This window comes from Ambystoma mexicanum, chromosome 8 (genome assembly GCF_040938575.1).
Source record: "Ambystoma mexicanum isolate Mex_15411 chromosome 8, UKY_AmexF1_1, whole genome shotgun sequence".
NCBI lineage: Eukaryota > Metazoa > Chordata > Amphibia > Caudata > Ambystomatidae > Ambystoma > Ambystoma mexicanum.
The window spans coordinates 1,490,742,793-1,490,768,003 of record NC_090929.1 but is presented as its reverse complement, the minus strand read 5'-3'; the positions used below and the strand labels follow the sequence as shown (position 1 = coordinate 1,490,768,003).

Here is a 25,211-nt window from a genome sequence, read left to right as displayed (position 1 = left end):
ATTGCGAAGTTGAGATTGAATTGTACCCGTGGGTTTCCAGAACTGCTTGAGGACCCTGATGAGGATCCCGATCTTGGTCTATTCCCTCCTTTTTGCATGTTTTGATATCTGACTTGCGCGGCATCGCGTCTGCTTTGTTTAGCTTCTTCTGACTAATAGTCAATGCCAACATATGGATACATTTTTTCATGGGCAAATGATGTGATATCATTTTTGAGTTTTGTCAACTTCTTATTTAAATTGAATTTAGTTCTATGTGTATTATCAGGCCCGTGCCTAACCACCAACGCCTTGGAGTATTAAGTACCTCCTTTAAATAAGATACATGCTAAATGGAAATACAAGCATGTTTCCAACAGGGGACTATACATTGATATATACCCCCCTTTTTCTCCCTTTCTTTTCTCTTTCCATAGGAAACAACTGCACCACAGTGGGCATCGACAGAAAGCAAAGAAGGAATAAGCTCCTGCGCATTCTTCCCGCAGTAGTGTTTGTCCTGATGAAGATGACCAAATTGCTAATGGTTTACGAAACCGGTCGACCTTTTTAGGCATAAGCAGGACTTATGCCATAGATCTGTCAACCTGAATTATATTTACAGACATCCATATCTTTACGTGACCTGACTTAGTGATCATGTCGTTCCCACTCTGTATGTTTTTATTATTGAATTATGCTCCACCATTTAGGAGTTCTATTTAGTTGTTTTTAAATACAATACAAGGTTATTTGAGAGATTTTCTTCCAACTGGCAAGATACTGGTTAATAAATTTGATTTCTCACCAGTGACCAGCAGTTAAAATACTCTAGTATGAGACATTATCTAATGTAGAATGTCCATGTGTCAGTGTTCTAATACATGATCTTGTACTTGGCATTTCTTAGCTAAACATTTGTTAGAATAGGGACAGCTTCTCTACCCTATCCCTTTTAGATAGGCGGTGCAACACCTCGAGTCTAGGGCAAGACTCAGAGAAAGGGACAGGGTGTTCTTCCAATAGGGACAGCCTTTTCGCATGTGTGAACAAATAATAGGTGATATATAGCATATATTACCCAGATGTTTTCTCCTAAAACAGTTAAGAGTTTTTAAAATATTAGCACCATCCACATGACACTTGCCCACTCTCAATTCAGAACACTCCTGGGTCAAGGGACAAGCCTCTTCATAACTGCACCTACAATATCTAGACTTGCACCAACATGTTAATAATTAATTGCATAAATATTTCATCTATCATCATTCTTCCCCCACTTCTCTTGCTTTGTAAACAATCTTAAACATCACCCTACAGCAGGTATAGTACGTAATAGTGTCTATTCACATACTATGCAAAGTACACTCTTTCTTTTGGAAGCTAGACTTGCAATTTATATGTGCTGTAAAAGCTGGAAAAATGTTTTATGCAAAATGAAACCACTTTTTCATTTGTTGAAATACATTTATTTAAACAGTATTTTTAAATTGGTTTTACCAACAAAATACAAAGTATGTTCTAGATAGGTAGATAGAGCACAGGAATGCAAAAATGTCACACTATATGCCTTTATGAAGAAAAAATAGGCACAAAGTGGAAACACTGATTATTGTCTTATGTTCTATGTGGCAAGTTAGCAGTAAACACTGTAATACATGGTTTGGTCCACTTGTGATGCGTAGGCTGGTGTATCCTGAGAAAATGACAGTCATCTTGCTGGATATTTGGTCGGTAGCATGAATGGCTGTGTGTAATTTTTCATCTTCTTTTAAGAAACTGATGCATCCCTTGCAAAACAGGTTTAAACATAACATGTTTAAAACCATGTAACACACTTAACAGCAGATGAAAGGCATTACAGAGAAGGTACACAGGCAGTGCATTAGACACAATGGATTATCACAAAAACTAACAGTGGTTACCATTTTTTAAATCCTGCAAAAAATTATTTTTTTCTGCAATTTCCCTCCTTTTTCAGTTTTGTTACAAGATATTTTAAAAATGACAAATCTAAGGAAAGTGACCATTGTAGATGTGTCATTCTGCAAATCGGCTTCACAATAAGCCTATTGCCCTGGTGGTTTGGAATGAGCAGGGTACTATAACAATACTCATGCTAATTTTCTCTTTTAAGTAGAATACTTTCAAATCAGGCACATAATTGATTACTTTAAACAATGTGTTCTTTTAATAACTCATTCTCCTGGCTGTAGTGCAGTTATTGGAGAGAAACAACATTGGAGGATATACAATTATTTTAACATGATAAATACATTTACAGAGCACCGGATAAAAGTAGTGGATAATAAAGAAAGTGAGATTAATTATTTTCACATTGTCCAATTATTACATTTACCAGACATTTTTTTAGAGACATTTAACTTAAGGCATTCCACAGATTTGATTGTAAAAGGCAAGCAGATCTTACTCAATCAGTTTTGGTTGCCCAGTTTAAAATGTGTTTTCTCATAATATTTGTGGCATTGCTTTGGCATTACGCACATATCAAATGCAAAGTTCAACCAGCTAGACGAGAACAAATTCCTAAGTGCCAGCAACATTGGACTCTTGCAAGTTGCACGCTACACTGTTTTCCCAACGCAAGCCTCTACCTATTGATCACACCCTTTCCCCCCTTATTCATCTGTCGAGATCCGGAAGAATGCATTGATTTGAAAAACATTGGTGCTTTGTTGACATTTGGAAGTTGTATTATTGATAATGTTATGACTAGTGGTATGTGTGAATGAAAGCATTTACCTCTATTTACATATTCTATTCTTTATTTAAATTCCAGTTACTGATACATTAAATGACATATTGTGACTAGCACTCACATGCACACACTATACACGGCATGTGGGGTGTGATTTGTTGTTCATTGACACATGGAAACTCCCATTAATTAGGCCACACAGATGCAGCAGACACTGCGGTTTTGTCGTAGATGGACAAATGGTAAAACGCAAGGTGGCAGCTGCATGCTGGCCAATCTGAGGCCTTTCACAAACTAAGGACTATACATCCACTATGTCAGGGTAACACAACCTGTAGCTCTCCAGATGTTTTGCACTATGACTCGTAGGATCACTCATCATTGAGTCTCATCATTGAGTTGTACAATAGTCTGAGACAGAGGGAGCAGAACAAAACACTGGCAAGCCATATAGCTACCACAGTCCTGGAGACATAACCGGACAGATACTCTGTGTGCTATCAGTACTGGGGAAGCCAATACCTTTTGCTACTTTTCATGCAGGTTTAACATTTAGATCAATGTGGAGGAGGCAAGATTCGGATGCACGATTGTGCATAGCATTGTATAGTACTAGAACTCTATGGACGATGCAGATCAACCAGGATTCTCATACTGCAACTACAAAACAGGCAAAGCAATACTTCTCTCTTTTTTTTTTTTAAATGGTGTAGTTTATTTATAAACATTTTCATTTATGAAATGTTTGTGAGACGAGAAACAAGATCTTTGAGATAAAAGCGGGAAAATAGGACATGTCCAGTTGGAGGGTGAGAGCAGGATGGAGTGGAAATTGTGTGTCGAGCAGGGTTTCCCAAGGAGTCTTTTTTCCAAGTTCAAGAATGTTTTGGAGGAAGAGGGCAATTATGTAAATGCATTTGTTATTTTGCCCATTCAATAGGGAAGTCCATCTTTCTTCAGGTTCCAGATGCGATTTTAAAGAAGGCGCAAAAGCGTTCCCTTTGGTTGCAAAGTAGTGTGCATTCCATCACAAGATGATTAAGGGTTTCCGGCGTACCCTGGTCTTTACAAAAATGGCAGTGCTGCTCGGTGAAGGGTACAAGTCTAGCAATAGCCAAGTTGGCTCTTGTTGGTATAGTATTTAGTCGGATTTTCATGAACGTTGTTCTGATGTTGATATCTGGAAAGATTGTCAGATATTTGGGTAAATCATGAATTGCGCGAATGTCTGTAGAACAAACAGTGAAGGTTTTGTTGATAGTTTTTTTTTTAGTTCAATCGTTTTTGACCAGTCATTAACGCATAAGTTTCATTTTAACGTGTTGGGGTCGGAGAGTTAAGAGTTCTTGTGACAATTTGAATTTCCAATATTTTAGGACAGCGTTGTTGAATGTATTGGGTTGAAGCCTCACGATTTTTATGGCATGGGTTTTGTGATCCGTTAGTATCTTGCGAAATAAGTCCAGCTTCTTACAGAGTAAGCTTCTCCTTCAGAACATGTATAGCTATTTGGTCAAAAAGGGTCTCAAATTTACTAGAACTTTGGTAAGGGTTGTAACAATAGATCTATGTCAATGAATCCAAGTTTTGCTCTCCCTTATCAAGAAGTGGACTCCATAAGGGGAATGGAACCATCATACCGACCCTCCACAGGTTCAAATGCATCACTGACGCGTATCACCTCAATAGTGGCAGACACAGCTGCTGCCTAACTTGGGGGTGACTATGTTGGGTGGTGACTGCTCCCATGAATATACAAATAATAAAAGAGGGAGAAGACAGGATTCTTGACTAAGTCTATGAACCGCAGGCAACAACTATACTAACTTCCCCCTTATGTTTCGGCAACTGCAAGCATGTATTCATAAATAGTTATAGTTTTTGAGTTGGGTGCGGGGTGGGTATATTTCGTTTGGCAATCAGAGTAACTCTGAAATGATACAGCATTTATAACACGCTTATAGACAAGCGTTTTAAGATGGTGAGAACCATACATTTTAAATGGCAATTATAGAAAGAAAGCAAGAGAAAGTGTTACTATGGTTGGCTCGACGAACAGACAAACCTAGGCAATCCCTTATTGTGGTATATCTGAGCAGTCGCAACAACCAAAAGGTAAAACCTACGTTCAACACTATCACCAGAACACTTCTCCTAGAAGCACCCTATCAATATTAATAATACAGCCGGGTTCACAGGAGTTCAAGGACAGGAAACCAGAATTCCTGATTGGCTTTGAAATCAGAAATTCCGTTTGGAATAGAGGATGGTGATCTTGCTGGGATAATATATCTGAGCAGTCGCCAACAACAAAAAGGTAAAACCTACGTTCAACACTATCACCAGAACGCTTCTCCTAGAAGCACCCTATCAATATTAATAATACAGCCGGGTTCACAGGAGTTCAAGGACAGGAAACCAGAATTCCTGATTGGCTTTGAAATCAGAAATTCCGTTTGGAATAAAGGATGGTGATCTTGCTGGGATAATGTTATATAACTCTGCTGTTCTGAGCATATTATTTGCATTTGTCAATTATTGGGACCTGCGTGCTATCTGGTGGTTAACCAAACAATGTAGATTTAACTTCACCAAATGCAGACAAAAAGGGACAATGCCTCTACCTCGTCTGTTTCTCCGTATCATAGAAAGTGCATTTAAATGAGCAATCACTAGGTTGCTGCAGAACAAGATCATCATATCCAAGTTGAAAATTAACTCTGATTCTGAATGCTTTTCATACAGAGTTCTCCATCTGGTGACAATACGCAGGGCACCAAAGTCCCCTCAGACAGAATTCTATCAAACCATGCAAAGTTGTGCATAGATTTCTCTAAAAATGTTCTTCTGCTTTCCTTGGGGCAGGTAAACTCTATAGACAAGGAACAACAAGGGTGATGTTGAGTCACGCATGTGTTACAATAAACTGTACTGTTTGAGAAGTTTACAGTGGATTTTTATGTAAATTAGATGAGACCAAAGCTGTAAAAGGGATCCAAAGCATGCTACGCCTGGAGAAAGCGAGCAAAACTGATTACTCTTGTAAATAACACTGAACCCTATAGATTTCTCATCTGCTAACCGCATAATGAGCACTTGGGTGAACTCTCCCATTGTTAAATATAGACGGAACAGATGGGGCTTGTTTTAGTAACAGATATTCTCATTGCTAAGATGATTATTACGTAACCCACCCATCTGGGATTCAGAAGTAGCAAAGATTCTTCTATGGAACATGCTGGATGATGACCCGTGACAAGGTGTTGACATTGTTTAACCAACCTCAGATGGATACAAATCTTGTTTAAGATGAGAAGCTTTCTTGCCATTCAGAGCAGTTACCTGCAAATGTAATATAGGAATTAGCCCAGCAGGCCAATTAACCCACTGATATATGTAAATAGCTACAGAGATGTCTGAATTGAATATATCTGATGATATATTGCTTCAGAGACATGCTAACATTTAAACCAGGCTGGATCTAACAAAGAGGGAGCTACACACCAATGCCATTTTTTTGATGGGCACTGGTGAAAAACAAGACCACAAACCCTAACTCTTTTAGAGGATGGCTATATCTTGATGGGATCTTCAAAATTAAGGCCCAATGGTTTCTCAACTATAGAGAACATCTAAAGACATTATGGCCTCTCGTCACTAAAGAGAAACCTGACAAACCAGAAGGAAAATTCTCTCTGCCATTTTGTACTTAACCATGAGGATTTGTTACTGTTAGAATGAGCATAAACTTCGTCATATCCAGCAGCCTTCAATGCTACTCCAGTGGGGTCACATACGGCGATATAGACCGACTTAAGTTTGTACCTAAAATGTAATTCTATGATTGGGCATGTGTGAAGGCCGCATTCTTAAAAATGATAATGCGTTTCCTAAGGACTCTGATCCAGACTCTGCAAAAGGATACAATGAGGGACGTTGCTCTGGCCTGTTAAACTGCCAAATCTCAGTCACACTGAAAATACTTATTTCATATGTTCAACTTCACTTCATGGAAAACAAACTGCTCAAGAAGCCCACAGGGGTATTTTACTCCCTTTATCTATTGTTCCCAATGACAAGACACTTTGAACCATTGCAATATTAGGTGAAAGAATGTAGGGTCTGATGGCATACCACTTCTTCCCCACTAATCACAGTAGTTGGCCTTTCCCTCCTACTTAAGATGTGGAGATTCCATTTAACAAGAATGAACTCAAGCACAGTCAGACTTGTAAGTGTCCTGACGTCCAATTATATGGAAACTGATTCCTATACACCTTTAATGAAAACAGACAGGAGTCTCTAAATTCAGCACAGAAAGCAAGATGTATTTCTTAGAAGCAGTGCAGGTATTCAAAACAACTCTACATTGTACATCACTATGTGATCAGCTCTAATCTGCCACAAGCCGCCTAACAAGAGAGGCCATTTGGGGTAAGGGCACACATTTATGTTGACTGCTCATCTTTGAAAGGAAAGCGGTTTCAACTGGATCAGGAGGGTAAACTATGGGTGGCAATATTATGCAGTAAATAGCTATCTCACACGTGCCTTGAAAAAAATAGTATATTGTGAAAGATTGCTAAAGAAAGGACTAGCAGGAATATGAGAGGGGGATCCTCACCTATCTGCAGACACAAAATGTATTTTCCAAAAGCGTGAATATGCCAAGTCAAGCGAACACTTGATCAACTAAAGAGAGCAAATATTCAATTAAGTCAGGAAGCATACTTAAAAGAAGGCATCCTTACAAATCTTGTTACATAAAGGTAAATTCCAGAGTCTCCGATCAGTCTTTTGACCATTCTACAAAGTACTGAAAGGAGAGTTGAAGACAGTTGTAGTTTGAAAAGATCTCCGAACAAAAAATAAATGCAGCTGAATTAGTTATTTATTCAGGATCAAAATCTTATGGACTTAATCTGGTGGAGGTAAAAGGTATGCATCTTTTAGATTTGAGTCTCAGAGATACTGACATGAGGAAGATTAAAGATGACCAAAAGGGAGCATATCAGATAAGCAGTGGGACGAGGAGGAGGTGCAGAGCCATACAAAACGCTCCATGTAACTTGACTGAGCAATCTAGTTATCCATAGCAAGATCAGATAAGAAACGACTGAGGACTTCCAATGTTGTTCAGCCATCCCAGGAGGAACAGAGGACCAGGAAGCTGCTTGACGCCCAAAGTTAAAGTGGCAACAGTCCGGGACGGCGAAGCGGAGCAGAAGGCATCCCAAGTAGGTCTGACGTTGAAGGACCCTTGGTGAAACAGTAACCAGACCTCGAAGGGGAGGAGGACCAAGCGGTCTAACAGGTGCACATACTGCAGAAGGCCAAACCCTGCCGAGCCCTGCGAGCCACTGCAGTGCTCGAGAAGCCCACGGAAGATCAGAGAGATGCGAAACGAGCAAAGGCAAAGCCTGAGGCAGACCAGAGTCCATGAGAAAAGTCCCAGAAGGTACGGGAGGGAACGGGCTGGCCTGTTTGGGTCCCAGAGGGTCTGGGTTATAGTGCAACCATATAAAAAGCAGAGAGCTAGAACTCCGGGGCTAGGATACAAACCCTGTGAAATGGTTCCCCAATAGGTGCATAGATCAGACCCTAACCTTAAAGGATCATATCACAAAGTGGTCACAAGTCATCTTCTTTGCTGCAGTACTTGGCAGGAGAGTAAACCACGTCTGTAGAAGCAAAGAGGCATAGAAGTACAGGTCTGGGACCTGCACCCAAAAGAGAAGGCAACTGCAAGCCATCTTCCTTGTGGCAGTACTTGGCAGGGTAGTGCACCAAGTGAGTCACAGGGGAGGAAACCAGGTTGAGGACCCTATTAATATATGAACTCTATTGTTGAGAAGCCTGAAAGTAAAAGAGAAGCCAGTCATTCCCCTGTTGTTGTTGGATTGTGCTACCAAAGTGAGAGAGATGCCAGGGGAAGAGAGCCATTCCCCCTTGATGGTGTTGAACTGTACAACCAAGAGAAAAGAGGCCAGGGGAAGGGAGGCTTTCCCCCTGGTTGTACTGCACTGTGAAGCTCAGGTACCAGGAGATGGGAGCCATTTTCCTGGTAACTAGGACATTAAGAAATTCCCCCTCGCTGTGTTGAACTGCTAAATTAAGATACCAGGAGGAGGGAGCCATTCTCCTGGTAGCCAAAATTATGAAGTCTTGGTGAGACAGAGTGCAAGGACATGTGCCGTGTGGCTGCCAAGAAGAAGTGTTTTACCTTTTTTTGTGCTGGAGAACAGTTTTGAACTGGGGAAGGAAGCCATTCCCCTAAGAAAAACCAAATCCGAGAGTAAACTTTTAATACCAGTCCAGAAGAAGGGTGGCATTCTTCCAGGCCAAGAACATTTACTTCATCTCTAGTTTAGGTTCAAGTGTAAGGGAGAGAAGTAGGGTTTTCACACAGGGCGGAGGACTATTTGATTTTTATGTGGACATTCTGATAACACCCTTAGTATTTTAGTTGAGGCAGGGAAACCCCTCTTAGAGATAGGGAAAGTTAGGTTTCCTCTTTATTTTGTCAAACAAATAAAAGTTTATAGCAATCATCATGTCATCTGTATGTCAGTCTCCTCCTTCTGCACTCTAACATAGCATGGTGATTAGAATATTTACACTGCAGAAAGGATTCAAATTACCAGAATATGAAATTTGGCAGAGATTGGATAACAGAATAAGTATGCTTCTATAAGTCGTGTCTCGGACTGCACATCCACGATAATGTCAAATGGTGGTATTGGATAATGAAGAGCAAAAAGGTTTGGCACAAAGCTGGTCTGAAAGAGCCAAATGGTACCACTGAGAAATGGTACGCTATGGTTCAGCTCGTTTTGAGGTTCTCTTATTTTTCATTCTGGGAGTTACATCTTCAGCTATTTAGTATAAACATGGCCAACACCAGGGTTAGCTGGACTAATTGGGCGTCGAAACCTCTTCTATGTAAGGAAGATTTCAGAATGCAATGAGAAATGATTAAGCCAAGAGGTACTGACTTTTGCAGTTTTCAAAAACAGTGACTGGTACCACAGACTGGGAAGAGCAGCCTCGCACATGGGAGAAAGACATGTAGAAATTAGGCGTTTCTAATGAAAACTGTTAGTCTATGAAGAAAATCACACCACTTCTATTTAACAGCTGACATACTAATGGGTATTCTTAAATTCCCTAGTAGAACATCTGGCATAAATGGGGGGCACCTGTACCTTTTTATGCTCTGGCTAAGGAAAGTAAAAGTGAAAGGCCCAAAACAACTAAGGAGGGCCCATGGGAGGATCAGCAGAGGTGAATGGTCTTGCAAGTTGTGCAGGAAGAAAACAACTGTGTTTGCAGATGTGAAATAAAGTGCTGGGAGGTCAGTTCACTTCTGGAAGCAGACTAAAATAAAGCAACTGAAAGTCTGGAACAAATAAACCAGAATAAATATGTACCAGCCAAAGGGGGCCATCCATGTACAAGCTATCTGGCTATTTTAAAAACAAGTAGGAATTTGGTTTGATTGATTTGGTTGATTCCCAAGACAGACAACTGATCAAATCTATATCCCCATTCAAATGGTTTGAGTAGTTCCAACCAAATTACATATGCCAAGATAAATAAATACAGTTATTGTAACCTATTGGATGCAGATTCTGTGATACGGCTTATGGGGAAAAAAGTCACCCATTCAATTGTCCCAAATAAACATGATTTAAAAATGTAGATGTCACCTTTTGTCTAAAATATTAAAATACGTATTTAAAATGTCACTCCGTTTAACAAACTAATTTCTGAAGAAGTAAAAAAGTAAACAGATAGTTGCTCAAAGTGCTTGCTTTCACATCAGATTGACAGACCATAGGAATTTCTTTTATATGGTTTTGATATCCTGAGCTGGCTTGTTTTGTGATATTGCTTGCCGTTGGGTTTTCACTGTTTGGAGGCGTTTTCCACGCAGGGTGAATTGGGACCACATTAACAGCTGCAGTAATGCACATGTTAATGGAACATAAACAAGAAGATAGAAGCATCCCTGGCGGAGAGTGGTTGCCCATACTTCACTCGACTCAAGTTTAGGCTGGGCACTTACAACATTATTCATGGCATCTCGCTGAAAAATGTCATGCCCTGAAACAAAAAACAAGATAATTGTCAAGATAATGCTACAAATATAAAAGTCATATACACTCGATTCGTCCTTTTTACTATAGTTGCTGCACACTAAAAGGACGAATTTGACCATAGAATGTTTTTTTACAGAAATCATTTGTTGTATAATACTACTGTAAATTAAAGGGACATTTTAACATGTTGACAAGGAAAGCTAGTCAAATTGGTTCTGAGTTTATGAAGTTGGAATCCCATGGCTGGTGCTCAGACACAAATTATCACGACACATGGCTTTATCCAACAAATCAAACTTTATTTCAGAATCTCCAAAGCCCAAATAAAACAAATATAAACAGCACCAACAAATATACACAATACCATACACACTTACACATTATACCCAATGATGAGCTGGTAAAATGACCTTTGAAAGTTCATAAAATACAGCAATTAATATAAAATAATACCAAAAGGCAGAAAGTAATGAATTTAGTCAAGCAACTTGAGCAGTTGTCCCTTATGCAAAAAACACTTCTAGCTAATGCTTGTCTTGAAGAATAACTTCACACCACACCAAAAAATGTTACTGGGACAGACCACATAATCGAAACAAAAAGCAAACCTTTTTGTGAGTAGGAACCAATGCTATTACCATAATACCATAAAACTGTTGTTAAAACTTTAAACAAATCCAGCATGGATCCCAGCAAGTCAACTTGAGGTCTACTTCACATCGGACCAGTGGCCTCTGTTTAAACAGTCTATGGGAATGACTTACTCACAAACTCCTTAATTAGGAAATAAAACACATTTTGGTGGGCTGTTCCTGACTGTAACAGTCCTGTGTTGTCCCTTAGCGAGGGCTGTGTGGTACTGTTACTGGACGGGAAAGCTCTACAAAAGAAAATAGCAGGCAGAACACACAAAAAGGGAGCTCTGGAAGGACTTCTCAAGGTAGCAGGAAGGTGCATTTATATAAAAGTAGAATACAGAGGGCATAAGGGGGAGGCAACAGTCGAGATTGGAAAGGAGCCACAGAGTGGCATCAACCAGCATGGAGCACAGGCTTGTTCCAGTGAATAAATCCTGCATTCTGGGCACACTTATGGGCAGGTTTCCCCAGGCAGGATGCACATTAACCACAAAAAGTACAGAATGCAGCCATATACCTGCCTTCAAGGGCTGGCATTCGGGGGGCAAATATTAGGAACCGGACGATCCAGTCTTCGCAGAGGGCCCCAAATATATGCTTCAAAGTGAAACTCTAGCATAAAAATCAGTCTTGGTAACACCCATTTCCCTGCTTCTAGGATTAGTTTCTGGCATACATCCAGAATACTACTGCGGTTTACTAATGTGTGATGCTCCATACTTCAGTCCCCATTCACTGAGTGTCTAGAGCATTAGGCTATTCCAATTCCATACGTGAGAAAGTCATCCAGCCTTGCTTTCTTACTTAAATTCTGGAATTTGTTGTGCTACATTTACAATGGATATGAAAGCTACAAATCCTAGAGTTCCGGGAAAACCAGATTGGAGGGCTCTCGAATCCATGGATTTTGGAACTTGAGAACTGCTGATCAGTCTAGATATATACTAAACAGTGTGTATTAAAGCACGCCAATCCCAAATAATTCCTATTTAGACAAAGGATTGAAATCTACTTTTGTCTGGATTTAAATAATCTTGTGTCAAGCGAAAATGTTAAAATTCCAAATGTCGAGCAATGCAGGCAAGTTTAATCTTTCTGTTATGAAATATTGCAAAGATTGAGTATTTTTTGTATTGATCACTTGCACTAAGCTCACAATATAGAAATCTTGCTTCAGAGCGCGTACGCAAGGTAGCAGGCAGTAATGGAGAGTGAGGAATGGGTGGGGGAAAGTGTGAAGTAAGCAAAAGTCAAGTGGTAGGTAAATCACAAAGCAAGACAGAGAACATTAGTTTTCAGGTTCCTTCTTACGGAAAGTGAAATAGCCATCATCACTGCAGAGATCCCAAGACTGCAAAGTGGTTACCTCGTACGTGTTGTTTTGAGGTTGAAAGAGCAGTACCTTAAAGGTTGCAGAGTCTTTATGCAGGATTTGAGATAATCTGGGCCAGTGCAGTGTAATTTTTTGTAGTTAAGACCGATTATTTAAAAAGAGAAAAACGAGACAAGACTGGCAACCAATGGTTTTTTTTAATCCGTTTATTTTAAAGGGGAGCTGTCCCAAAATATTTAATTTTAAAAGACTGTAGTGGTCAAATTGGTTAACACAAACAGACTTTCAAAAATGTTCAAATAGCACCGAAATTACCCCTCCAGTCGCCTCCTGGAGCTGCTATCTTTCCTTCTGTTTTGCATGGTATCATGGTACCAGTAACAAAGTATCAATAATAGACACGACTTGGCGCTGCAATACACTTCCAACCACGAAAGGCAACAGCTGCTATTACAAATTGGCAATAATGACTGACTATAGGAAACATATTTGAGAAGTACAATTCTAGCATTATGAAATTTACTAATTCACAAGAACATTAGTAACGTTATTTTGCCATTTGGTTTAAGTCCTCTTTTCTTATCTTTTTCTATCCTTTTATTTTGTTCTTTCATTGTTTCTTTTTTTCTGACATTCTTCTCCCGCTTCTTTATTTTGATCCTTCTACCTTCATTAAACTTTATTTCGATCCCAAAAAGATCAGAAAAGTCACATACAATAATTTACAGCAGGTAAAACTCAATCGATAGATAAAATAAAAACTGGCGCAGTTAAAAATGCAACATCACGTACTACATTAAAACTTCAGGTAAGCAAATTAAGAGAAAAAAGATGGATTAGGATCCAATTAAAATCTGGAGGCAAATGACTGACCATGCAGGACCAGGGAATTTTCCGCCACTGCAGAAACATGTTTAGATCTCTTCCTCCAGGCCTGAAAAACATAATTCCCCATACTGTGAGTTGCTAGTTCACTAGTCCCTGCTAGACAGAGCTAGAGCGCATCATTAACCCGTCTCGCACAGAACTGTTTCAAAAGTGATATCAAATATTTGATCCCGATATAAAAATATTCTGGACATAAGATGAAATGGATTGGGACTTTCAATTTCATCTGGACAAAAGCGGCAGACTGATGATTACTCGGATTGCACTGATGCTTTAAGCTGCCAAGGAGGAGGATACCAAAATAAAGCTTCATGTAGACGGCTTTCATAAGTTTCAGCTGCAGTCTATCCAAATACATTTCAAAGCTAGGGTTCTCTTTCCATAACAAGTAAGGGGCTAGGCAAACTGAATTTACAAGTTTTGCACAGGTTTCTTTCTCCCAACTGCTCTCATAGGCCTTTTTTAAATACAATTTAAAATGTTCTGTAATTAATTCAGGTTGAAGCCAATAACTTTCCATTCCCGAGACGGTTAGTTCATTTCTAATTGCCAATAACTATGGCAAATTAGAAGCACCCAGCTTTATCAAAACATCCCTGAGAGCTCTTCCGCAAGGGCCCAAATTACTATTCGAACAGAGTCTGCCTCATAAGAACATCGGCCTCATTTGCCAAATGAAGCTGATGCTCTGTAGGCCCAGCTCCCAGAGGACCGGTATGTTGGGTGCATTAACCCGGCATGGCCAAGGCAGATTTAAGAAATTTCTGCTCCACAATATGGAGCATACTACGGTTACAAATAGCCCACGACTCAGCTCCATAAAGAGCGCCCTGCCTGGATTGGCTCTTATAAATCTGTAGGAAACAGTCACTGGACCCATCCCATGGGCCTTAATAACTCCGGATAAGGCCCCACAATGCCTGGTCAACTTTAAAGCTGCCTGATTCACCTAGTCTTTCAATACACAATTAGCCACCAACCTGACCCCCAGGTAATCATATCTCATTACCTGCTCAATGGCCCCAGCACTTAGGCTTGTGGTAAGCCGTGGCGCACTCTTAACTGGATTTCTGGTGCACAAAATCAACTGCTTTTTGGACATTTATCCTAAGTCTGCTTTTCTCACAGAAGCTCCCAAAAATGACCAATTGCCTCCGTAAACCCTTTGGGGTCAGTCAAAGGAGAACCTAATTGCCTGCAAATAAAAGGATTGGGATACACGCATCTGCAAACGATGGGGCATCAGTATAGTTGGCTACTAGCAGAATAAGGACCTCATTAATAAAAAGGCAGAACAGGCTTGGCGCTAGGACACAGCCCTGCCCAACTCCAACATCTATTTCTATTCTAGGGGTGATTTGGCCATCCAGTGCATACCTAATTACAGCCCCATTGTTGTTGTAAAGTAATTGAATCACTCTTAGTAACCCAGATGGCATGCCCATTTTGGTCAATGCGTCCCACAAGCCTCTTCTAGGTACACTGTGAAACGTGTTCTTTAGATCAACAAAGATTGCGTAGATGTTCATGGAGCGCAGTGCCACATATATCTTGATGATCAGATGAAGCCTTAAGACTTGTTCTAGAGTACTAATATTTCACTGGAAGCCAGCATGGAGGTGGTGCAAAGCTCCCACCTCGCGGCTCCATGCATCCAGATGGCCCAGTACTGCCTTAGCAAATACCTTGCCCCCGCATCAGTTTTGAAGATGAGCTGATAGTTAGCTGGGCAACCCCCATCAACCTTCTTGTAAATGGGGGCAATTATTGCTTGGGTCCATTACTTGAGGCACTATATTCGCTTTCAATAAGGCGTTGAATAGTTTTAACAAGTAGGGGAGCCATATAACAACCTCCTGGCGATACCAGTCAATGGGGACAATATCCGGCCCCAGCACTTTCCTCCGCTTCTGCAACATGAGAGCCTCCTCAATGTCACACATGGACAACACCAGCGGAGTGATCACCCCATCCCAAGGGCTATCGGTGGTAGCCCTCATTTACTTATTATTAAGGAGCTGGTCGCCCACCCTGTAAAGATTTTCAAAGTGGGCAAGCCAGTCCGCCTCCCAGATGCTATTCTGGGTTGAGTTTCTATTGGTGGTCCTCTGCACTCTAAGACATTGCCAAAAAACCATAGCGTCTCCTGCTAGAGAGACCTGGAGGTGGTTACCCAGAGTTGAGCCAAGTGCTCCATCTTCTTGGTTTTAAGAGGCCCTTGCTTCAGCCAGGGCTGATAAACCTCCTCTCCTAAGCCCCTTGGCATACTCCATAAATCAAGATTATTATCTGGCCAGTTTACCGTTCCCTCCCCTTTGTAACTCTTTCTTCCAACAATGGGAAGAAAAGGTTACTAGCGGTGCTATCATAGCGATTGTACAAATTAATAAGCAAGTGGAAGGACCCATCAAGGCAATGCAAGTCTATTTCCATTAAGTCCGTGGAGGGGATTTGGTGCATGCCTATTGATGTGAATAACTTCATCTTAACCCATAGGTTCAGACCACAACTTGCACGCCCTTCCTTCCCCTTTGTTGCTGGAAAATGGAATGCTGCAAAACCCAGCAAGTCATGGGCCGAAGGACCACGTTTATTGTAGGGCTATTGTGTTATAGGAGCCCACCAATTCTATCCAGGGCGGGTCTTCATATGTTTGTGGAGAGCGGCTATATTCCATGACATCAAATGCAACATTTCAGGATGAGCAAACAAGGGGATCAAAGGTACTGTCAAAGCTTTTGAATCATTGGCGACCTCATAGGATGTTAAAGGGGGGCCTGGAATGCTAGGGCAACCTAAAGAGCCCTGCACATTAGAACCAGACGAGTCACTAGCGGACCAAATTTGCAGAGCCCCTGCTTCGATGTTTATATAAAATGAAAGCAAGGTTTTCTAAAGAAAAGTGATAGCCCCTGGCCCATAGTGCAAGCTGCTGTCAATGCTTACTCATTTTGTTAAGTTCAGGGGCCCACATGTTTGTCTCTCTTATCCCATTCCCAGTGAACGGCACACCTTCTACCAAGAAAGACAAACTAGGCCTGTCAGAGGAACCATCAGTTGTAACGCTGTAGTGTGAAGGAATGAGCGCAAGGCCCCTGGCAGTGCCCCTAGCATTAACATCAACATATTTCTCAGGTGGTTGCTTGTGGCTGACTATTAGCCGAAAACCCATGTTTTGCAATACATTAGAGTACAAATATAACAATGTTGTTACTGCTGATGATGCAAGTGCAATTAAAACCAAGTTTGCAGCGCTGGACCAATTGGGAAGTTCAACACGTAAAATGTTAGCACTTGTAATAGATGAAAGACCTGGAAGATGTTTCCACAAAGCTAGCACGTTGTCAGAGGTGGCCTCAGGATAGTTGAGGAGCGTCTTGACATGTTGCCAGACGTTGCCAAGTACTTTCCTCTAGCTTTTTTTGGGCATACAGCAGCTCGGCATCGACACATCATCTGAATGAATTGCTTGGCCGCATCGCCTGGATACCGTGTTTGCTGTTGTGAGCACTACTGCTAGCACTACTTAAGAATCCTAGGTTTTTTTCGTCCCCAAGGCAAACCAAGGAACTGATTGGTGGCTTGCCCCGGTGGGTAAGGCGTTTAGGGAGGGGGCAGTGGGGGCAGAGGAGCAGCAGTTGCTGTTGTATACTCCCCGTGCACCTCGCCTCTATAGCGGTTTTATTCAGATTTCATGCATTTGCTTTATCTTGACTCGCCCCACCTGACGGCTTTGGCTTGGGTTTGGGCCTGTATATGGCAGGGTGTGCATAACGCATCCTGAACAGAATAAGGACCAATGGTGAGCCGCAGACGAGGGGTGGGGGGTGGCGTATTGTTGCTTGAATCATCAGCGAGTGTCCTGCTTTTAAATGACCCTTGAAGGTTGGCGTGTTCTTAGTGTTTGCCGCACCACAGTATTAGCGAGTTGTAAGCGATTCAATAGGTGGCCTCTATTAATCTCCTAGAGGCGCGCACGCTAAAGCCCAAGTGGGTGGGCGTATTCTGGCAGTCTGCCATCAAGGCTTTGTTTGGGACCTTTTTTTACATTGCTTCCCTTCTCCTTTAACATTTTATAGCCACTTGCAAACATTTGTAATGTATTACTATTCATTGTGCCTATACCCCGCTGTCATGAAGCTTCTTAAACATCGATATGGCTTCAGGAGCAGAGTACCCCGCAATGGGATCGCCCCCGCAGCCCATTCGGCTGTAACTAACGCTAAAAGATCTTGGCGTGCCAAGGAAACCAAAGTTCCCGAAGAGGCCTGGCAGCCTAAAATCAGCTGTTTTTGGGACCATGGCAGTTGATGACGGATCTTGTGTCAACTGTCTTTTGCTGGTGTACACTCTCAGTGCTGGTACAAGTGTGACAACCATTGCATCTACTGTTTCTCCACTCATTGATAACAATGAATCCCTTCTAAACATATGGCGCGCAATTCAGAGAAACTATCTAGGGATAGCCATGGATCACGAAAACATCATTGGCAATATCATTGGCTCTAACCTCCCGGCCAGTCTCGACCTCGTAAACCAGTCTTCTACTCGGGAAGAGTACTATAGTGAGACTGAAGCAGTAGTCGAAAATGATTATGTGAATTCAACTCATCCAAGCTTAATAGTGCATTCTTCTGGTGAAGATATTCCTAGAGCTATGACGGATGTTCTCATGTGCAAACTAGATGCGCTTTTATTGTTAGGTAGCAATTTGGCGCAGGACCAATGTGAGGTGAAAAACACCTTGGCAAGGGTGGTTGATGTTACATTGGGTTGCAGTGCGGACCTAACCCAACCCCAAATGGAAGATGGGAAAATACAGGTGTTCTGGTCTCGTAATAGCTGAAAATGACTGATTATCAGAAGTCAGGGCAAAAAGAGATCTAAGAGAATGATCTGATAATCGAATATTAGCTTTTTGGCCAGGCTGCCTTCATTCAACAAGACTATTACAGCTGGGTATACCTTGGTTACCAGAGACCAGGGCGACTGTAATACCAGGGCGGTTGTCCTACACAGACCAATAGATCGATAGATGGCTGTACCCTGCCCCCATAACCACTGTTCCTTCGGATGCATCAGCGCTAGCACAAACGATCACTAATGATGAGAAGTTTGGACTCCTTGTTGAGTGTCATTCAAGAATCTACCGCCAAGGCAATCCGCCAAGTGTGACAAAGAGACAGAGCCCTGCCTCCGACTACTTGTACCAAATCGTTCTCTTTACGCTGCATCATGCAAATCTTTTCATGAAGATTTTGTTAATGTATCAAGTCTGGGGAAGCTAGTAAAAATCGAGGTGCCTTCTACATTTACTCTTCATTTATTTCCTTCTTTCATGCTCATCCCAGATTTCCATTTCGTTCCTCTTTCACTCGTCATTCTCTTACTCCCTTTATTCTCTCCATGTCTTTCTTGCTCTGTCCTCCTTTCTCTTGTTCTTTATCTCTATCTTTCCCTTTTGTTCTTTCATTCAGTTAATATTTCCTGCTTTCTTTCATTCCTTCATTTCTTTTTTTTCCAACTGATTAACAACTCAGGTTCTACCACATTTAACTTTCTGCCAGTTCTATGTGCAATTTTATAGTGGATGCTGCAGTAGACGATCTGACAAATCAATCTGTAATCTTGTTGTAGATAAATGGTGGGGACAGTGTCCAAATGTACCTCTATAAAGCAGATCTTGTTATCTGGGTTTCCTGTTTTGGTTAGATGTTTCAATTCCATTTTTGGCTCCGGATCGAAATTGGCCCAGGTTATTACAATTTTTAAGAAAGGGTATCGAGATCTGGGCAATTACAGACTTATATCTTTAATTGATGCCGCATACTAAGTGTGTTGGAAAATCCTCCTTGCCGGATTTCAAGACTGGATCGACCAGGAGATTAATAAAGACATGGCACAAAGAGGGTTTAGAGGATGGGTTGGTACCAGAGAGGAGGTGCTCTTTTTGATATTATTTACAGAATACATTAATGCTGTACATATCATTTATAGACCTCGACCGCACCTTTCATTTGGTGGGACAGACCCATTTATGGAACACCCTCGGAACTGAGGGCTTTGATATGGAATATAGGTTTAAAAACAGAGCTGGTACGGACACCAGGGGGCGCAGAGATCAGCATGCTCTCTCTGTGAGCTCCGTAACCAGCACCCCGGAAGATGGAATGAGCCCCCGTCTTTTGGAACCCCCCGCTGAACAAATACGGGATCTCGCCGTGTGAACGCCCCCCCCCCCCCCACCTCGAGGAAAAATTCTGATGAAAATCGGCCTTCCACGGCCTCAGAAAATGCAAGAGAAAATCGGGGCCTCCGAGGCACGTGGAAATCGAAACCAACTGCGTGTGTCTCACCGTTGGAAAGCCCGGAAGGCGTGTGTTCGGCTCCCGGAGTGCAACATCCTCACACGAGGACATGAGATCAGCCGACCGACCCGGTGAGCGCGAATAAGTGCTGCAAGAAGGAGTGAACTGCGGATTGCTAACATACCAATTTGTGACGGAGTGACATTGGGGAAGACCGCCGAGTGGTGCCCTCACAGATCTGCAACTTTCCGAGTGAACCCAACGGCGGAGTTGTCCAGGCCCCAAAGAAAGGTGCATGAAGTCCACCAGAGACGTAATTCATAACCGGAACAGACACGGGACAGTGCCTACCACTATTCGGAGCCGACAACCGAGCACGACTCCCCGCTTGCCCACGACACCACCCCAGGCCCGCACAAGAACCTACGCCACCCCATCTGCAAACTACCAGCAACCCAACTCGAGGGAGTAGGCCGTCATCATCCACCTAGATCGAGTGAGGCGTGGATTATTGCAGCGCACGCAGCTTCTACCCAGGCCCACCATCGGTGATCTGTACGAGTACTAAGCATAAACTAGCTCACTTTGCCTACAATTCCCACCGTGCCTACAACTGCTGGCGCCAAGATGGCAAACTGCGCCACTACAGGAGACGATCTGGCTGCAGCCACGAAAGGAGACATAGCTGCCCTACAGGGGTGGGTTTAAGAACCTGGGAACAAATATAGGTGGCAAAATAGATAGGATCACTCAACGACTTCATAGCATGGAGGACAGACTCGAGGGAGTTGAAAACAATCAGGCCTCCATTGACACGCTGGAAGGGCAACTTGACCAAAGAATGACGGGACTGGAACGACGTGAATACGAGTTTAAACTTAAGCTCAATGATTTGGAGAACAGAGAAAGGAGGAATAATATAATAATTGTTGGTATTCCGGAGAGAGAGAGAGGGGGGGAAACGGAAGCGGACCTTAAGGAGACACTTCACAACATCATCAAACTTCCGTCAACGGATGATGAGGTGGATGAACCAGTAACCGAACAAATTCATAGGGCAGGAGGCCCAGCGAGTGGACCGCGCTCAGTCCTCGCCCGATTTCACCGATTCAGGGACAAAGCTAGAATTCTTGAGAAAGCCAGAAAGAGCGAGAAGATTACGCTATGCGAAGCACAAATCTCCATTTACCAGGATCTCTCCTCCTTGACCCTAGCCCTCAGGAAAATGTGCGGACCTCTAACGAAGATACTCAAGGAAAAGAAAGTTCGATATAGATGGGGTTACCCCTTCTGCCTCACATTCCAATACGAGGGGGCTAGATTCAGACTGTGATCGGATTATGAGATAAAATCGTGCATATGTGACCTCTTAGTGTCACAAGGAGAAGAGGCGAGCCAAGAAGCGACAAATAAGGAAGGAAGAGAATGGCGACTCCAAGGCCCCCGGAGAAAGAGTAAAGGGGTTGTGAAAATTCAGGAGGGGCAATCTCTCCCCAGAAACAGACAACTGACACCAGATGATACCGGTAAGACAATTCCAATCAAAATAGGTCAGTGGTGTGATACGGATGCACAAGCGCACACACATTCCCTGAACTCTAATGAAGATAATTAGGGGGGAACCACCAGGGGGCTCACTCTGGACTACGATGACTTATTCTGGTCAAGGGGCGTGAAGTAACGACCCCCGGAAGTGGTCCGATGTCGACCTGGGACAACCGACTGGGCTCGACCGGACACCATCAATTAGGAAGGAGAAAAGAGAGGGGAGAGGGGGAGGGAAAAGTGAAGGAAACAAAGAAGGTCAGAGCAGCAAACATAATGAACCACAACAGCCAAATCAGCGTGCGGCTCGTGAGCATAGCGCATTGCAAAGTGTATACAAAGAGACAACTCCCAGCAAGAAAGAACTATGACTACGAACGTTAATATAAGGAAACCGGTCTCCTTAATGGTTGGAACACTCAATGTTAAAGGGCTCAACTCACCGACGAAACGGTCCTTTGTAGCCAGAGAATGTCATAGAAGCGGACTAGATATTCTTTTACTCCAGGAAACAAAATACACAAAAAGAGATAAACGACGGATTCTCGGAAAACGAGTGGGACCTGAATTTTGGGGCTCAGGCCCACTCAGAAAGGGAGGGCAACTAGGTAATCTGAATGTCACAATTGCCACCTTGTATGCTCCGAACATAGGCCAGTCTAGATTTCTCTCCAGAACAATCCCTAAGATACTACTTGAAGCCACCGGGCACATTATCTTGGGGGGGATTTTAACCAATGGGCGAACCCAGCCACAGACCGGAATCCTGGGAACCCTACCATGATTCATCAGAATAGACCCGAACCGACCGAGCTAGCTAATATGATGGAACTGTACAACATGGTAGACACATGGAGAGCTCTTCATCCGGAAGAACAAGGCTACACTTTCTATTCCGCTCCCCATAATACATACACCCGTATAGATTACATGCATCTCTCCAGAGAGCTCTCTGAAGTAACGTCACAGGCAAAGATAACCCCGATTACTTGGTCCGACCACGACATGGTCCTTACAGACATCCAGTGGGCCGACCTACATAAAAATAGTGGGAAATGGCGCTGCAACGAGAGCCTTTGGAGGGATGTCGTTTTCAGAACTGAAATGGAGACAGACATCTCTGAATTATTTAAAACAAACGACAATGGCGAGGTACCCAAACAAACAGTGTGGGAGGCCGGGAAGGCCACCTGAAGAGGGATCTTGATAAGGGAAGGCTCATCAAAGAAGAGAGAACGTAATCTTATTGAACAAAGGCTCCGAACTGAAATCTCCCAATTAGAACGCACACCCAAAATAGGCTAAGAAGTGGATCCTCAGAAGATGAACAAAGTCAGAGAGAAAAGGAACAAACAAACTATTGGAGCATGAAAAGGTTGTGCGTAAATTAAGATTCTTAAAACAAAAATTCTACGAGAAGGGCGATAAGGCCGACGCACTTCTCGCTGCCAGGCTGCGAGAACAAAGAGCGGAGCGAAGAGTATTAGAAATTAAAAGAGATACCTCCCCCACATCACACGCCCGCACCACCATCCCAGAACATTTTGCCGACTTTTATGAAACTTTATATTCTTCTGAGGTAGACCCTGAACGATCACAGAGTCCTATCTGTCCTCAATAGACGTACCCCGTATTCCTGACTTAGAGGTCGAATCATTAGAATCCCCTATTACGGAACTGGAGGTCCAAGCCGCCATAAAAAGATTAACATTGGGCAAGTCCCCGGGCGAAGACGCCTACACCGCCGGATTTTATAAAACTTTCATCACCGCGCTGGCCCCCTTCCTAACACTCCTCTTTAATGAAATAATGGACACAGGGAAACCCCCAGATTCTTTTACCAAGGCATTGATCACGGTTATCCCCAAGGCTGGGAGGGATCCTACGAAATGTTACTCGTACCGCCCCATCTCTCTACTCAACCTTGATGCAAAGATATACACCATAATCTTGGCAGCGAGACTCGAAACCCTCATCCCTCAACTTATACACTCCGATCAGGTTGGGTTCATACTGGGCAGACAAGGTGCAGACACAATCCGCAAAACCTTACACCTGATCCACGCATCCCAGACCATGGAGAATGACCCGGCCCTGCTTTCCATCGATGCGGAAAAGGCCTTTGATAGGGTGGAATGGGGGTTCATTGAGGCAGTACTCCGAAAGGTGGGAATGGGCAATAGATTTAGGAGAGCGATACACTCAGTTTATACAGACCTCAAGGCATCTATATTTGTGAACGGAGAATACTCACGATGGTTCAACCTGCAGCGGGGGACCCGACAAGGATGCCCCCTTTCAGCGATTCTCTTTGCCCTCTCCTTAGAACCCCTGGCAATCGCAATAAGGGCGGACCCTACACTAAAAGGTATTCGACTCGGTACAACAGAATACAAAATTGCCCTCTACGCAGATGACATCCTCCTCCACATCACAAATCCCTCCGTCTCCATCCCCCGGGCTCTCTGCATGATAGAAGAATATGGTAAACTCTCTGGGTTCAAAATAAATAAAACAAAGTCCACACTTTTTCCCCTCCAAGGTCAAAAAGATGAGAATGCCATCAAATTCTCCCCATTCGGTCTCAATATCGAACATTCACAACTACAATACTTAGGGATACAACTAAGAAAGAATCTAAATGACCTATTTGAAGCAAACTTCCCTCCCCTATTGAAACAATTTAGGTTAGACCTGACAAGATGGGATAAGCTCACAATATCCTGGCTAGGCCGGCTTAATGCAATTAAGATGGTATCCCTGCCCCGGTTCCTATATCCTTTTCAAGCGATCCCCATTAGGATTCCCAAAAACTTTTTTACTGAGATCAAAAGGGCCATGCTCCAATTCCTATGGCAAGGGAAAAAAACCAGAATTCCATATAAGACTCTAACGCTCCCAAAAGATAAAGGTGGGGTTGGGCTTCCCAATTTTCAAAAATATTACGAGGCCGCCCAACTTAGGGTACTGATTCCACACCTCCGTAACCAAACAGACACCCAGTGGGTCAATATGGACAACCATTACTTTACACCAGCTACAGTATCTGAATGGTTATGGGCACCTAAAAAAAGAATCTGTAGAAAACTCAAAGACCACCCGATACTAATGACCGTCTGGGACATCTGGACACATGGCAAAAACATGAAAAACATTATTACCTGGCCGGCTCCCCTCAGCCACTTATGGTCCCCAGGAATCAACAACCACATCCCAGGAGTCGAAAGGTTCCAATCATGGTATGAGGTTGGATTAGAGAGAGTAGGGCAATTGCAATGGAAAGACTCCTTCATTTCTCTCCCTGAACTAACCGAAGCTCTCGGAATAGGCCCATTATCCACCTTTCAATACTTGCAGATAAAAGGGGTTTTGACAAGAGCCATGTGGAAACCCAAATTAATGAGAGAACTCGCCCCTTTTGAGAAAATACTGGACTCAAGAACTGTAATGAAAGGCCTAATCTCTGATATGTACAAAACATTGATAGAAGGGGAGGGGGCGAACACGGACTCATTGAAAAGCAGATGGGAGACAGATTTCTCCGAACAGTTCACTCCAGACCTATGGGATACCATATGCCAGGCTGCCACACGAATATCCATTTCAAATCAATACAAACTCCATGCAATCAAATTACATAGATGGCAATATGATCCAGTCAGATTATCTAAAATGTTTCAGACTACGAGCCCGGATTAC

General features: G+C 42.7%; 1 protein-coding gene across 3 annotated transcripts in view; it reads right to left on the bottom strand.

Annotated features, from left to right (window-relative positions):
- Positions 1-1,425: 1,425 nt before the first annotated feature.
- The window catches only part of MFSD13A (major facilitator superfamily domain containing 13A), a 508,579-nt gene continuing 484,793 nt past the window's right edge, over positions 1,426-25,211 (bottom strand). For all 3 annotated transcript variants that reach the window (XM_069611670.1, XM_069611671.1, XM_069611672.1), the window contains exon 9: positions 1,426-10,804. In XM_069611670.1, the coding sequence (XP_069467771.1) occupies positions 10,548-10,804 (257 nt within the window). In that variant the 3' untranslated portion in view covers positions 1,426-10,547. The remainder of the gene's footprint in view (positions 10,805-25,211) is intronic.